The following is a 13,224-nucleotide window of genomic DNA, read 5'->3' as shown; positions in this document are numbered from 1 at the left end:
CCCCGCGCCAGCTGTTCCTGCCCGGCTGAGCCGTCGCCCTTGCAGTCGTCTTCTTGTGGGCACCTGGCCTGGACAGGAAGGAAGCCCATGGCGGCCTCTAGGCTGGGAGCCTGAGAGGGCCACACGGCAGTGCGGCCACTGTCCCTGTGCCCACGTGGGCCCGGCCTCGCCCCTGCAGAGACCCCTCATTCCCCTCCTTGCACAGGGGCGGCTGCGTCTGTGAGGAGTGGGAAGGATTTGGGGTCACGCGTGCTCGCTCGTCCCATTTTGCTGAATCCAGGGAAGTAAGAACTAACATTTGCTGTGGCCTCACCACCACCCCTGACCACTCCTGCGGCCCGTCCTCTGCCCGGAGGCCGTTCTTGGACATTGCAGAGGACGGCAGGGCCCCTCCCTCGACTCCTCACCCTTCAGGGCCCCAGCGTTCTTTTTTGTGTTTCTCTCTTTGTTGCTTTACTCTTCTTATAGGCACAAAGCAGTAAGTGATGCAAACACGTTAGCATAAAATAAGAGCAGCTGGGAGCCTGTTGTCTAGCTGAGGAACTAGGGTTTATCCATATGGTCACCAGAGGTGAGCTTAGGAATTCCCTCGAAACATGCGGAGCCACAGAACGAGGGCAGTTCAGTGACGTGGCAGCCACAGTCCCCACTGCCAGGCTGCCCTGTTACCAGTCTCCCGCCCGTGCCCGGGCCCCCCGGCTCCGCATCCCACCCAGTGGGAACAGGTTGGTGCCTCTCCACCCCTGCCGCCAGATTGCAGAGGTGTTGGTTTCTGGGCATCTGTTAATAGTTGGGGATTTCACCAGCGTGGATGGCATTGTTCTATGGGAACGTGCATTTAAGCTCTGAGGACCTGATTTGAACTCCAGAGCCTGAGGAGTGAGGGCTGAGCGCTCCCCTGACGGAGGAGCGGGGGTCCTGCTCTGCGGGTGTGGACGGGCCCCACTGCACGCACACCCCTGCCGGTCCCTCTGACCCTTGGCTCAGTGGCGGCGTGAACGTCCCGAGCATGCAGTGCAGGGGCTGGGGTGCCTGTGGAGCCCGCGGCCCTGCCCCGCGCTTGTTTCCCAGTGAACATTGGGGTGGTACCCGCAGTGCCCGTGGTCGTGCCTAACCTGCTTCTCGCCTCCCCAATGCAGGTATGACCTGGACGCTTGCGACATTCAGGAGAAATATCCCGATTTATTCCAAGTGAACCTGGAGGTGGAGGTGGAGCCCAGAGATAGGCCCGGCCACGAGGCCCCACCCTGGGAGACTGCGAGCATGCGGGGGCTGAACCCCAAGATCCTGTTTTCCAGCCGTGAGGAGCAGCAAGACATGCTGGCGAAATTTGGTGAGATCCTTGTTTTCTGGGCACGCCTGCAGGTGGCCCAGTGTCTGTTTTTGGATCCCAAACCACGTGGCCTGCAGGCCCCGCCGGGGTCATGGGGTGGGGCTGGGACCCCCAGGAGGGTCAGGTTTGAGTCACACGCTGTTTTGGGGGGGTGCGTTTTCTGGACATGTGTCAACTTTGAACATGACCTGGAAGAAGTCGAGGCTTCGATTGGGACCAGCTGGCGGGGCTGCCCCCGCAGCAGAGTTTGTTCCTGGCCAGCCCCCACCCCCTCCACACCCCGCAACTCAGCAGGGCTGTGTCGGCTTATTTCATAGCATTTACAGAAAGTAGCATCAGAAGCACGCTGGTGGGTGGGACTTGGGACTTCGTTTGCCACATAACGATTTTCTTCGTGTGCTTGGCTTGCATTTTTTTCTGTTATGTGAGGACAGCTAAGTGTCCCTGAATAGCGTGTGTGCACGTGTGTGCATGCACGTATGGTTTCCGGTGTGCGCGTGTGCACACGTGTCCCGGGGCAGCGTCTGGGCAACGCTGGGATCCATTCACTGATGGTTGGTTGTTGTGTGGGTTTCTGGTGGTGGTGAGCCCTTCCTGGCTCTGGGCCTGGGCCCCGGAGCCTCACACGGGCTGCTGCCCTGGGCCGGGTGGCCTGACATCCCCCTTCCTGCAGGAAAACCAGAGCTCCCCAGGCAGCCAGGCTCGTCTGCGCAGTATGATGCCGAGGCCGGGCCTGCGGACGCCGAGCCCCCGGAGTTGGACTCACTGCACAGCAGCGGGGACACCGACCGCTTTCTGCACACGCTGGACTGGCGGGGTGGGTAGGCGGGCCTGGCGCTGCCCCCGTGGGCCTCCCCGTGCTGACTCTTCGCACTGAGCCGCAGCCGCCCCACCGTTGTCTTCTTTTCAGAGGACGGGGATTGCGCGACAGCCCCAGAGGGTCACCTTGCCGAGGAGGGTCCGTCTGCTGCGGCCGAGGACGGACGTGTGAGCGAGCCGTCTGACGAGGAAGCCCCAACGCTGTCAGCTGAGAGCGGGGACGTGGCCGACGAGGACACGCCAGGCCCGGACCTGCCGCAGGAGGACGGTGTGGACCTCCTGGGGCTGCACTCCGAGGCAGGGCCGGTGCCCCCCACGCAGGCCCGCGGGGGGCCCCCCAGCAACGCGGACCTGCTCAGCCGCCTCCTGGGGGCCCCGGCAGCTGCTCCAGAGGGTGCCGCAGGCGGTCTGTTCGGCGGGGACGCGGCGCTGCTCTTCACCAGCCCGGCCTCTGCCCCGAGCACACGGACCACGGTCCCGGCCGGTAGGTGCCGCCGACAGGAGTGGGTCACGGCAGTCTGCCGTTCAGGGAGACCGTGAGCCCCCAGAGGATCTCCTGAGACAGGCGGGGGTCAGCGGGGTCAGCGCCTTGCCCCTCCCTCTCGGGGCCACGGGGTCGTGGGAGGGCCATCCCGGAGCCGATCCTCTGGGCCGCGGGTGTGCACTGTGGTACCGGCGCTCACGTGCACCTGCTTCCTGGTGTCCTGCCACAGCGGACCCGTTTGACCCTCTCCTGCTGCCATCTGACCCGGACGCCCAGCCCCACTCCCAGCCCGACCTCTTTGGCGAATTTCTTAATTCGGACTCTCCAGCCACCCTGCCTGCATCCTTTCCTGCCACCCACAGCGCCCCACCCCTGGCCCACGGCACCAACTTCCTGCATCTGGGTAAGTGCGGTCTCCACACTGGGGGCGGGGCCACAGGGCCGGGGGAGATGGGCAGTGCCCTCCTCCCTGCCCCAGAAAGGGGGTGCAGCCAGTGTCCACTCTGTATGCCCTGCTGGGTTCCCGGGGAGGTGGGAAGGCAGGCTCTGGGGCACTGGCATGTGGCCAGCCATGGCGGGAGGAGGCCTCTCTGAAGACCCTTTCAGATGAGGGACCGCGGACGCTAGTCTCAGCATCGCCCTGTGGGCTTCTCCTCTTGCTGCCTCCCTGCATCCACTTGGTCAGTGCAGTGACCGTGTGATGTGTCCTCCGCCCGTGTGGAGGGAGACCGGTTGGAGGCCCCAGAGGTGCGTTAGCACAGCCCTGCCTGGGGCTTCGCTAGGCCAGGAGCGCCGCAGGGGCTGCTGCCCAGCACCTCGGCCCCCCACCTCCCGCACGGGCGGCCGTCAGGTGTGCCTCCTGCCCACACGTGGAGGGGGGTACGGAGGGCGGCCCCCGAGACTGCCGCAGATGGGGCTTGTGGCCAGCCTGTCCCCTAGGGCCCCCAGGAGGCCATGTGAAGGCCATGTGCCCGCCCCCACCGGGGACACACCTGATAGCGCCGCTGTCTTCCCAGGTGACCTGCCAGCGGAGCCCAGCAAGATGACAACCTCTACCAGCCACCCGGACCTGCTGGGAGGATGGGACGCCTGGGCTGAGGCCCCGGCCCCCACACCAGCTGCAGAAGGTACGGCACGTGGCGTAACTGTGACCCCGGCCCCCAGAAGAGGAGGAGACGGGAGCAGCGCCCCAGGGGCACTCTGGCCGGGCCTCCTGCCACTGTCCGAGTCCCCCCGTGCGGCTCTGTGGGCGCTCATTCGGCTTGTTCTGAAGTTTCACCCAGAATGTTCCTTAGCGCTTCCTGTGCCCTGCAGGGCCCTTGAGAGGCTGCAGGCTATCCTGGTCTGTCCCCTGTCTGTGGGGGCAAGAGTGCTTCTCGTGTCTCACTTTCATCATGTCTGTCCTTCTTTCCGTACGTCAGGATTCTGTCCCGTGGGGAAGTTTCCGGTAGTGAGTTGTTTTCAAAGGCAGTGGTGTTTGTGGCGCCTGTGACGTGCTTCTCTCTTAAGTCCTGTTTATTAACTTATGGGCTGTGATTGTAAACATGCTACTCTGCCGGTTTGACAGGCTACCAGTTCTTTCAATTTGCTTTTCTTCATTATGCGTGAGGTTATTATTTTGTGTGTTTTTGGTTATGTTTCTTTTGAGAACTGTTTCACATTTTCTAATCATTTTTTTGCACGGGAAATTCACCTTTTTGTATTAACTTGTAAGAGCTCTTTATGTATGAGCTGCCATCATTTGTAATGACCTCACAGTTGACTCTTGACTGACACGGGAATTAGGGGCAGGACAGTGATTTACTTAGACGTTTCAGTACCTTGTACTTAGAATGAACGAATGTCGTAGAGTGCACTCACGCTTTAGATGGATTCAGGAGGTGGTAGGACAAACCCAGGACAGTTTAGACGAGCTGTCGGGTGACCTCCCACACGGAGCCACGTGGGCAGCTCGGGCTGCGAGTGTGGCCACGTCCCAGGTGCAGTGACAACGCCGAGCGAGGCCTTTAGGAGCGTGAGATGGGAGGGCAGAAGCCGCGTCTACTCCAGTGCGCTGGATCTAATGTCCCTGCCCTCCTCCAGGCCCCTTCGTCTCTCCTGGAGGCCAGCCGGCACCTCCTGGCCCCCCAGCCAGCCAGACCAAGTCTCAGAGCCAGGACCCATTTGCAGACCTCGGCGACCTCAGTTCCGGCCTCCAAGGTAACCTGAGGGCCGTGTCGGGCATGTGGAAAGCACCAGACCTCTCTCTGGGGTGTTGTGTCCGCCTACCTGAGGTGGGGCCTCACCCTGTCCACCCAGGCCCAGGGCACAGCGACACCAGGAAAGGCCCAGTCTGCTTCATCCCAGGAGCTTGTTACCAAGATAACACCAGGAATTGCCAAAACTGGTGCTGGAGTCTGGCCCTCCGCTGGCATAGCGGTGCTTGGGGGTCATCTAGGAGCGGTCTCAGCACAGGAGCGTGGAGAGTGCCTGCCCCGCTCCCCAGGGAGCAGAATGCACTGCCAGTAATTTTTCTGAGAAAACTTTTAGGGACGTTAATTGTTTGGAGGCCAGGAGTGTCTCTCGTCCCTTGGCAGTCGGGAGGCATGTGGAATTTTAGGTGAAAATAACATCTCCCCAGACGCTTCCTGGCATTTCAGGTTTTGGTGTCTCCCTGAGAGCATTCCTGGAAGTTTGGGTTTGCCCTGGGCTTTCTGCCTCTATCTTGGGCTGTCTGAGCACAGGGCGGGGTCACTTGGAGCCTCTCGGGGGCTGCCTGTGGTGAAAAGGAATTCTCGGGATCTGGGACGCCTGTTCTCAGGATGGAGCCCAGCCCTCAGCTCTGCACTGACCCCAGACCTCCGTCACACCCCCTCAGAAAACAGAGTCCTGCATGAAGCTGATGGAGCCGAAAGGAGAAACAGACAAACTCACATTCTAGTTGGAGACCTCAGCATCCCTCTGTCAACAAAGATAGAGCCACCAGACAGAAAGTCAGCAAAGCTGTGGGACATTCACAGGACACTGTGCCTGACAGCAGCAGGACACACCTCCTCCTGCACCCAAGCAACCACCAAGAAAGGCCATGTATTGGGCCATAAAAAGTCATCAACAAACTTAAAAGAACTGAAATCATATAGACCGTATCATTCCGTGACCAAATGGAATCAAACTAGAAATTGGTAACAGCGAGATAACTGAAAAATCTTCAAACTCTTGGAAATTAATACACTTTTATTTTTTATTTTTTTAAATTTTTAAAAAAATTTATTTTTGGCTGCATTAGGTCTTCATGGCTGCACATGGGCTTTTCTCTGGTTGCGGCGAGCGGGGGCTACTCTTCGTTGTGGTGTGTGGGCTTCTCACTGAGGTGGCTTCTTGTTGCAGAGCACGGGCTCTAGGTGCACAGGCTTCAGTAGTTGTGGCATGCGGGCTTAGTAGTTGTGGCTCGCGGGCTGTAGAGCGCAGGCTTAGTAGTTGTGGCGCATGGGCTTAGTTGCTCCGCGGCATGTGGGATCTTCCTGGACCAGGGCTTGAACCCATGTCCCCTGCATTGGCAGGCAGATTCTTAACTACTGCGCCACCAGGGAAGTCCTGAATGACACAGTTTTAAATAACACGGGTTATTTAGGAAGTCTCAAGGAAAATAAAACAGCGTGTCGAAGAGAATGAAAATGAAAACACGACACATCTAAACTTGGGTTATGCAGCTAAAGCAGTGCCAAGAGGGAAACACATAGCATTAAGCGTGTAGTTTGGAAAAGAGGAAACGTCTCATCAGTATTGTGAGTTATCACCTGAAGACATTTGAAAAGAAAAGCAAAATAAGCTCAAAGCAAACGGAAGGAAATGATAAAGAGCCCAAATCAATGAAATAGAAAATGAAAACTAGAGAAAATGGGTTGATCAAAAAGCTAGTTCTCTGAGAAGATCGGTAAAGTTGACAGATCTCTGCTAAGATGGATTAAGAAAGAGGGGTTAACCCAAGATGTCCACAGACCCCAGAGGCTCTGAAGGGAAATGGACTTACGGCTTCAGCACCAGTTCTGGGACTGAGGTGAGGTGGACAAGTTCTTCAGGTGTGCCCCGTGTGAGGTAGAGCGTTTGAGTGGGTCTGTAATCATAAAGAAAATGAATTCATAGTTAGAAACCTCCCATAAAGGAAATCTCCAGTCCCATCTGGGTTCACTGGAGAATTTTACCAAATGTTTAAAGAATTCATACCAATTCCACACAGTCTTTTCCAAGAAATAGGAAGAGGAGGGAATATTTTCCAGTTGATTTTATGAATCTGGTATTACTTTGATACCAAAACCAGATGGAGGCGATACAGAAGGAAACTACAGACCACAGGGCAGCGTCCCTCATGAACACAGACACAAAGATCAAAGCCAGTCATCAGCACAGAGAGCTGCACAGAGAGCTCATCAGTGCGTGAAAGCATCGCACCGGGGCCTCCCTGGCGGCCCAGTGGCCAAGACTTCGCCTTCCGACAGAGGGGGCGCGGGTGCGATCCCTGATCACGGAGCTAAGATCCCACGTGCCGCGGGGCAACTAAGCCCGCTCACCACAACTGCTGAGCCCGCACGTTCCCTGGAGCCCACGCGCCACAGCTAGAGAAGATTCCTCGTGCTGCAACTAAGACCCGACGCAGTCAAAATAAATAATTTTTTTAAAAATTATGTATGTTTATACTCCAATAAAGATGTTAAAAAAAAAAAAATTATGTATGTACGTATACATATGTATATGTATACATAGCGTTAACTGGCCTAGGAAGGGAAGTCGTGTGATCACATCGGTGGTGCAGAAGAGGCATTCCCCGGAGTTCAACACCTACCTGTGATAAACACTCAACAGACCAGTAATGCGAAGCCCGTGGCTTGATAGGGAGCAGCTGCAGAGTCCCGCCGCCAGGCTTGCGCTGGATTTCAGAAGACCACACACTCCCCGGGGCCAGTCCAGGTGGTGCAGGCAGGCAAGAAAGGGACAGAAGGGACACAGGCAGTGTTGTCATGTGCGGACGACGTGCTGTCTGTGTGGGAAATCTCAGGGGGTCTGTGAAAGCATTTCAGGTCCCAGAGTGAGTTCAGGAGGGTCACAGGACACAGGATCAACAAACAGACACCACAAGGGTATTTCTGTTTACTAACAACATGCACAAGGAACCCAAAATTTAGAACAGCACCGTTTACAATCCCTGCGAAAGAAGAAACAAAGAAACATATAACATATTACTCTTACAAAGCACATACAGGACTCGCGAAGCTACAAAACCAAACGGGGAAGACCTCAGTAAACAGATGAGCTCGCAGCCCGGTGACCCACATCAGGAAGGTTCTCTTGCAGTGGTCAGTGGGGTCAGTACAGTCCTCACCAGAAATGCCAGTGAGGGTTCCTGCAGACACAGACGAGCTTGTTGTAGACTATTTGGAGAGTCAGGGGAAATGGGGTGGTTAAGACTCAAACCACCAGGCCTCCTGCCTCCTCCATGCCTGCGTGCTGTGGGCAGGACAGACACGTAGATCACCGACCTGGAAGTAGCCCCACACCAGTAAGACCAACGGACTTTTGCCAGAGGTGCAGAACCATTCATGACGGTGCTGGGGCGGCAAGAAAGTGGCGTGACCTGAACTGCACACCTTAAACAGCAGGTAGATGACCATTTTACTCAGAATTGGCCATAGATCTGTAAAGCTTTCAGAAGAAAAGAGAAAATTGTGGGGACGTCGCCTTTAGTGTCTCCTGGACCACGATCCGTCAGCAAACAATGGATAAATTGGACTTGATCAAAAAGACCTCTTGTGCCCTGCTAAAGGCTCTCAGCAGGTTGAAGAGCTACAGGGTGGGAGAAATAGCTTTGAACCACGTATCTGACAACTATCTAGGATATGTAAGAACAGTAAAAACAGAGCAAAACACATCCAACTTGAAAACGGGTGAGTGGTGAAGAGAACGGCAGCCTGGGGAGAGGTCTAGTGTCACTGGCGGCCCCGGAGGCGCGGGGGGTCTCGACGGGGTGCAGCGCCGGGCGCAGAGCTGGCGGGCGTGCAGGACGGCTACTCGAGGCGGGCGTCGGTTCTCACAGAGCCGAACCCACGACCGCCGTCTATCCCAGAGGCGCACGTGGGCTGAGCAGGGAGTCTCCGCAGCAGTGCTCAGGGCGACCCTGTTGGTAATCTCCACAGACTGGAACCCACCGGAGTCCTTCTGTGGTGCGTCCACCTGCCAGGCTGCTGGCGACGAGTGGGTAGGTGGGTGGGTCCTGGGTGAGAAGAGCCCATCGCAAGGGCCGCCTGCCCTGTGATTCTGCGTCTAGAATGTCTCGAGGTGAAAGGTCACAGGACAGAGAACGGGGGCATCTTAGCCCAGTGCTTGCGTGACTGCACGCGTGTGAAGTGGCACAGAACCACGCACGCGTGACGCGGCACGTGCCTGCGTGCACGGAGCAGTAGCCTGCGTGGTGCTGCTCGGGGGCCCTGTGGGCGCTGGGTGCTGGTTTGGAGCTTCCTGGACTCAGCCCTGCATTTGAGCGAGTGGGGAGGGGAGCCCACCCGGCCCAGCCCCTGCAGACGGGCCAGCTGTGCGGCTACCTAGAGGCCGCCCGTCCTGGCGGCCGACCTGAAACGTTCATTTCGCGGGGGTGTGTCCTCTGCCTGCAACGGCCGAGTACCCGCCGGGGCAGCGCCCGGTCCTCAGGCCGTCAGTGACACTCCCCACGTGAACTGTCTCCCCAGGCTCGCCCGCTGCACCTACTCCTGGGGGCTTCGGTCCCAAAGCAGCCCCCCCTCCCAAGGCCAGCGGCTCCTGGCAGACGAGCCGGCCCCCAGCCCAGGGCGCCCCGTGGCCCCCCCAGGCCAAGCCAGCCCCCACGGCCAGTGCACAGCCACGGCCAAACTACAACTCCAGCTTCAGTGTGATTGGCAGCCGGGAGGAGAGGGGCGTCCGCGCCCCCAGCTTTGGTGAGTCCTTCCTCTCTCGCCGCGTGTGTGGGTTTCTGAGCTTGCTGTGAAGTGGTTACAGTGAAATCCCGTTTTGCCTTGTCCAGCTCAGAGCCCAGTCCCGGGAAAGGGTGTTTAAGGAGACCCAGAGTCTGTTTCCACCCAGCGGGAGCCCCTTTGGATGGAAGTTAATGATTTCAGATGCATGTCTGTGCGTGAGCCTCTGCCCCCAGTGGGCCAGGCCACACTGTCCGGGAACCTTCTCGGCCTCTGCTGGCCGGGCAGCTGGGTGGTCAGCCCAGGCCTGGCTGCCTCGCTTGTCACGGGGGTGGTGGTCCCGACGCCTGCCGTGGCCCCGCCCGCACTCGTGCGCTCATGCCTCGGGGCAGCTCTTTTGGGCATTTCCCATCTTCTCGGCCGTCCCGCCGTCCCCGAGGGTTCTCGAGCTGGCCACGCAGCACAGAGGCCGCAGGCAGGCTGTTGGGCGGGCACTTAGCACGGCCCCTGAAGCCTCTGCTCTCCTCCAGGTCCAAAGCCAAGGGTGTCGGAGAACGATTTCGAAGACCTGTTGTCCAACCAGGGCTTCTCCTCCCGGGCCGACAGGAAGGGGCCGAGGACGATCGCCGAGATGAGGAGGCAGGACCAGGCGCGGGACTCAGACCCGCTCAAGCTGAAGGTGCGGGGCGCTCGGGCCGGGGCAGGGTGGGGGGCACCCTGGGCAGGAGCGTGGGGAGAGGGACGCAGCCGCGCGGCCCCGACTCACGCACGAGGACCTCTGTCCGACGTGCTTGCGGGGGCAGTGGCTTCCATCTACGCTTATTTGCTCTCCTGAAAGTTTCGGGGTGAAAGATCAACTGTCCCCACGCGGCTGGGACGTGTGGCTTCGTGCTCGTAAGCTCCTCGCTCTTCCGCACGCCAGCCAGGACCCCGGTCGGGGGGCGCGGGCCGCAGAGACCCCGGGGTGACAAGGACGTCTGTGTGCCTGGACCCCGGGGTGGACAGGGCAAGGCTGTGACGGCGGGTCATCTGTGAATGCCCCACTGAGGAAAGGGTCCCTGGATTCCACGCACCATCTAGTCCGTGTCCTGTCCGGCCAGACCTAGGGAATGGAATTAGCCATGCCTGGGTGGGGTCAGTGCAGAAACTGGGGTGGGGGTCCACGTCGGGGCCACACATCTCACAGTCAGATCCCTGCTCCGTGGGGCGACCACCGGCGGCTCGGTGGGTAGAGGCCGGGGCCTGGCGCGCCCTCAGCAGTACGGCGTCTCCTTCAGCTCCTGGACTGGACGGAGGGCAAGGAGAGGAACATCCGCGCCCTGCTGTCCACGCTGCACACGGTGCTGTGGGACGACGAGAGCCGCTGGACGCCCGTGGGCATGGCCGACCTGGTGACGCCTGCGCAGGTGAAGAAGCAGTACCGCCGCGCCGTGCTGGTGGTCCACCCGGACAAGGTGGGCACGGGGTGTGGGCTCCGGGCCGGGGGCGGCGCGGGCTCTGGGAGCAGGCCGGGCCCTCACCGCCGCCGTCCTGCCTGCCCGCAGGCCCGGGGGCAGCCCTACGAGCAGCACGCCCGCATGGTCTTCATGGAGCTCAGCGACGCCTGGGCCGAGTTCGAGAGCCAGGGCTCCCGGCCGCTCTTCTGAGCCCACGGTCGCAGCTGCGCGCGGCTCGTGGAGCTGGAAGCTGCCGGCTGGCCTGGAGGGTTGCACGTGGGCCGGGGCGGCACGGGCTGGCGCGGCCGCGGCTGGCATCACGTCACGCCCGCCACGCTCAGCGGATCCAGAGCCAGCGCCACTCCCTTCACAGGAAGAGAAAGCATTCCAAAGCCTCCGAGTTCTTTCTTTCTCTCTTCTGGTCCTGAAGGAAAGGTGACGATTTGCACTCCTCCCACGCGTGTCACAGTCTGTGATTTGTTTTATCCGTGGTGCGCCCACTGGGGAGATGGCGCTGCTCAGCTGTCCTCCAGAGTCCGGTCCTGAACGTTCACGCCTCTCCTCGTAATCAGCCTGGTGACACCTGTACATAATTAAACTATTTTCTGACGCCCCTCCTCCGGGGCTGCACACCACCTCCCTGCACTTCTGCTGTCACCTGGTTGACCTTGGCTCTGACCGTGAAGATGAGTCGCAGGGACCCCCGCCCGGCGAAGTTGGGCTCCTCTCCACTGCTGGTCTGAGCCCCTGCGGGCCCCCAGCCTGGCCTCGGCCAGCAGCCCAAGCTGGGTGGTCAGGAGTGGCAGGAGGGCAGGCGAGCCGGGAGGTGTGGGGAGGGATCAGATGAGCTGCGGCTTTGGTCTAGGGGCTGGCCCGCGTCGGGTGCTGGGCACGCCCTGTGGCCCCTGCAGCGTGGCGGAGGCAGGTGGTCTTGCTGCAGGTGCACAGAGGCTGGCCCTCCCCCTGGGCCCCCCGGGTCCCTCCTCGTCACAGCGGGAGGGTGTGGGGGGCTTTGGATTCTCTCGTTCCGGGAATTCAAAGCAAAAGCAATGGCCTTGAGTCACGGCCTGTTAGAGAAGCCCCAGCCGCCCCATGCTCTGGGGGACAACACGTCAGGACAAACGACAGCAGTTGCACGACTCGAGGTTTTGGTCGGAAGTGACGTTCCCAGCCTCCTGCGGGTCAGTCCACCATCCCCAGGGCTCGTCCTACTCCTGGCTGCCTGGCGCTGCTGGCCGGGCCCTGGAGACGGGCGGACCTCGACCCTCGTCCCCGTGGTGACAGCAGGCTTGGCCAGGCCCGGCCCAAGCTGCCCCTCGGCCCAGTCAGCACCGTGGCTGGCCTCTGAGAACTCTGTGCGATCTCTTCTTTAGCCAGAATGAGTTACTGAGTCAGATGTGCTGCCGAGTCAGGGATTCAGGAGTGCGCCACCTGCCCCTCAGTGGGCTTGCGAGTTGGGTCACCAGGGCCGGGACCCTCCCGGTGCCGGGCTCCTAGGCGCCCATCCCCACAGCAAGGCCTCACCTGGGAGGCAGCGCAGCGCTTAGCTGAGCGCTCTGACTTGAAGCTCGGAGCCCTGCCTTCCACCTCCAGTGACGTCTTTGGTCTGGCAGGGGGTGGGCCTGTACCTCCTGACAGTTCAGAGGAGGAAGGGGCTCTGGCTTTGTGTCCTGAGGCCCCAGGACCCTCCGGCCTCTGCCCCTAGGGCTGCTCTCCAGCCCCGCCCCAGCCCAGGGCAGGAGAGGAGGCCGAGGGCCGCCTGGACCTATCACTGTCCCCTCACTGAGGTGAGCCACCCACCTGGGTTGTTGCGGCTGCTGCTGCAGGAGGGCAGGAGGGTTAAACCCGGCTCTTCCCAGGCTGAGGCCTCTTTTCAAAGAATACTCACTCTTTTAAGTAACAGTGGGACTTCCCTGGTGGTGCAATCGTTAAGAATTTGCCTGCCGATGCAGGGGACACGGGTTCGAACCCTGGTCCGGCAGGATTCCACATGCTGCGGAGCATCTGGGCCCGTGCGCCACAACTACCGAGCCCGCGTGCCGCAACTACTGAGCCCACACGCCTGGAGCCCGTGCTCCGCAACAAGAGAAGCCACTGCAATGAGAAGCCCGCGCACCGCAACGAAGAGTAGCCCCCACTCGCCGCAACTAGAGGAAGCCCACGCGCAGCAGTGAAGATCCAATGCAGCCAAAAATAAATAAATTTATTAAAAAGCAAAACAAAACAATGAACGAC

General features: G+C 59.9%; 1 protein-coding gene across 7 annotated transcripts in view; it reads left to right on the top strand.

Annotated features, from left to right (window-relative positions):
- Window positions 1-11,624, top strand: part of GAK (cyclin G associated kinase) — a 48,135-nt gene extending 36,511 nt beyond the window's left edge. For 4 of the 7 annotated variants that reach the window (XM_073804712.1, XM_033856455.2, XM_033856461.2 and 1 more), the window contains 10 exons: window positions 1,140-1,333; window positions 2,007-2,150; window positions 2,244-2,636; window positions 2,866-3,039; window positions 3,653-3,763; window positions 4,719-4,835; window positions 9,353-9,577; window positions 10,084-10,232; window positions 10,831-11,007; window positions 11,098-11,624. In XM_073804712.1, the coding sequence (XP_073660813.1) occupies window positions 1,140-1,333; window positions 2,007-2,150; window positions 2,244-2,636; window positions 2,866-3,039; window positions 3,653-3,763; window positions 4,719-4,835; window positions 9,353-9,577; window positions 10,084-10,232; window positions 10,831-11,007; window positions 11,098-11,199 (1,786 nt within the window). In that variant the 3' untranslated portion in view covers window positions 11,200-11,624. Of the gene's footprint in view, window positions 1-1,139; window positions 1,334-2,006; window positions 2,151-2,243; window positions 2,637-2,865; window positions 3,040-3,652; window positions 3,764-4,718; window positions 4,836-5,493; window positions 9,330-9,352; window positions 9,578-10,083; window positions 10,233-10,830; window positions 11,008-11,097 lie in introns of those variants that run through there. The other 3 variants (XM_033856456.2, XM_033856458.2, XM_033856459.2) reach the window with 3 other exon arrangements.
- The last annotated feature ends 1,600 nt before the right edge of the window (window positions 11,625-13,224 follow it).

The sequence above is a fragment of the Tursiops truncatus genome, chromosome 5, assembly GCF_011762595.2.
Source record: "Tursiops truncatus isolate mTurTru1 chromosome 5, mTurTru1.mat.Y, whole genome shotgun sequence".
Classification (NCBI taxonomy): domain Eukaryota; kingdom Metazoa; phylum Chordata; class Mammalia; order Artiodactyla; family Delphinidae; genus Tursiops; species Tursiops truncatus.
Note: the sequence above shows the minus strand (reverse complement) of the source record. Positions and strands in the feature narration are given on the sequence as shown.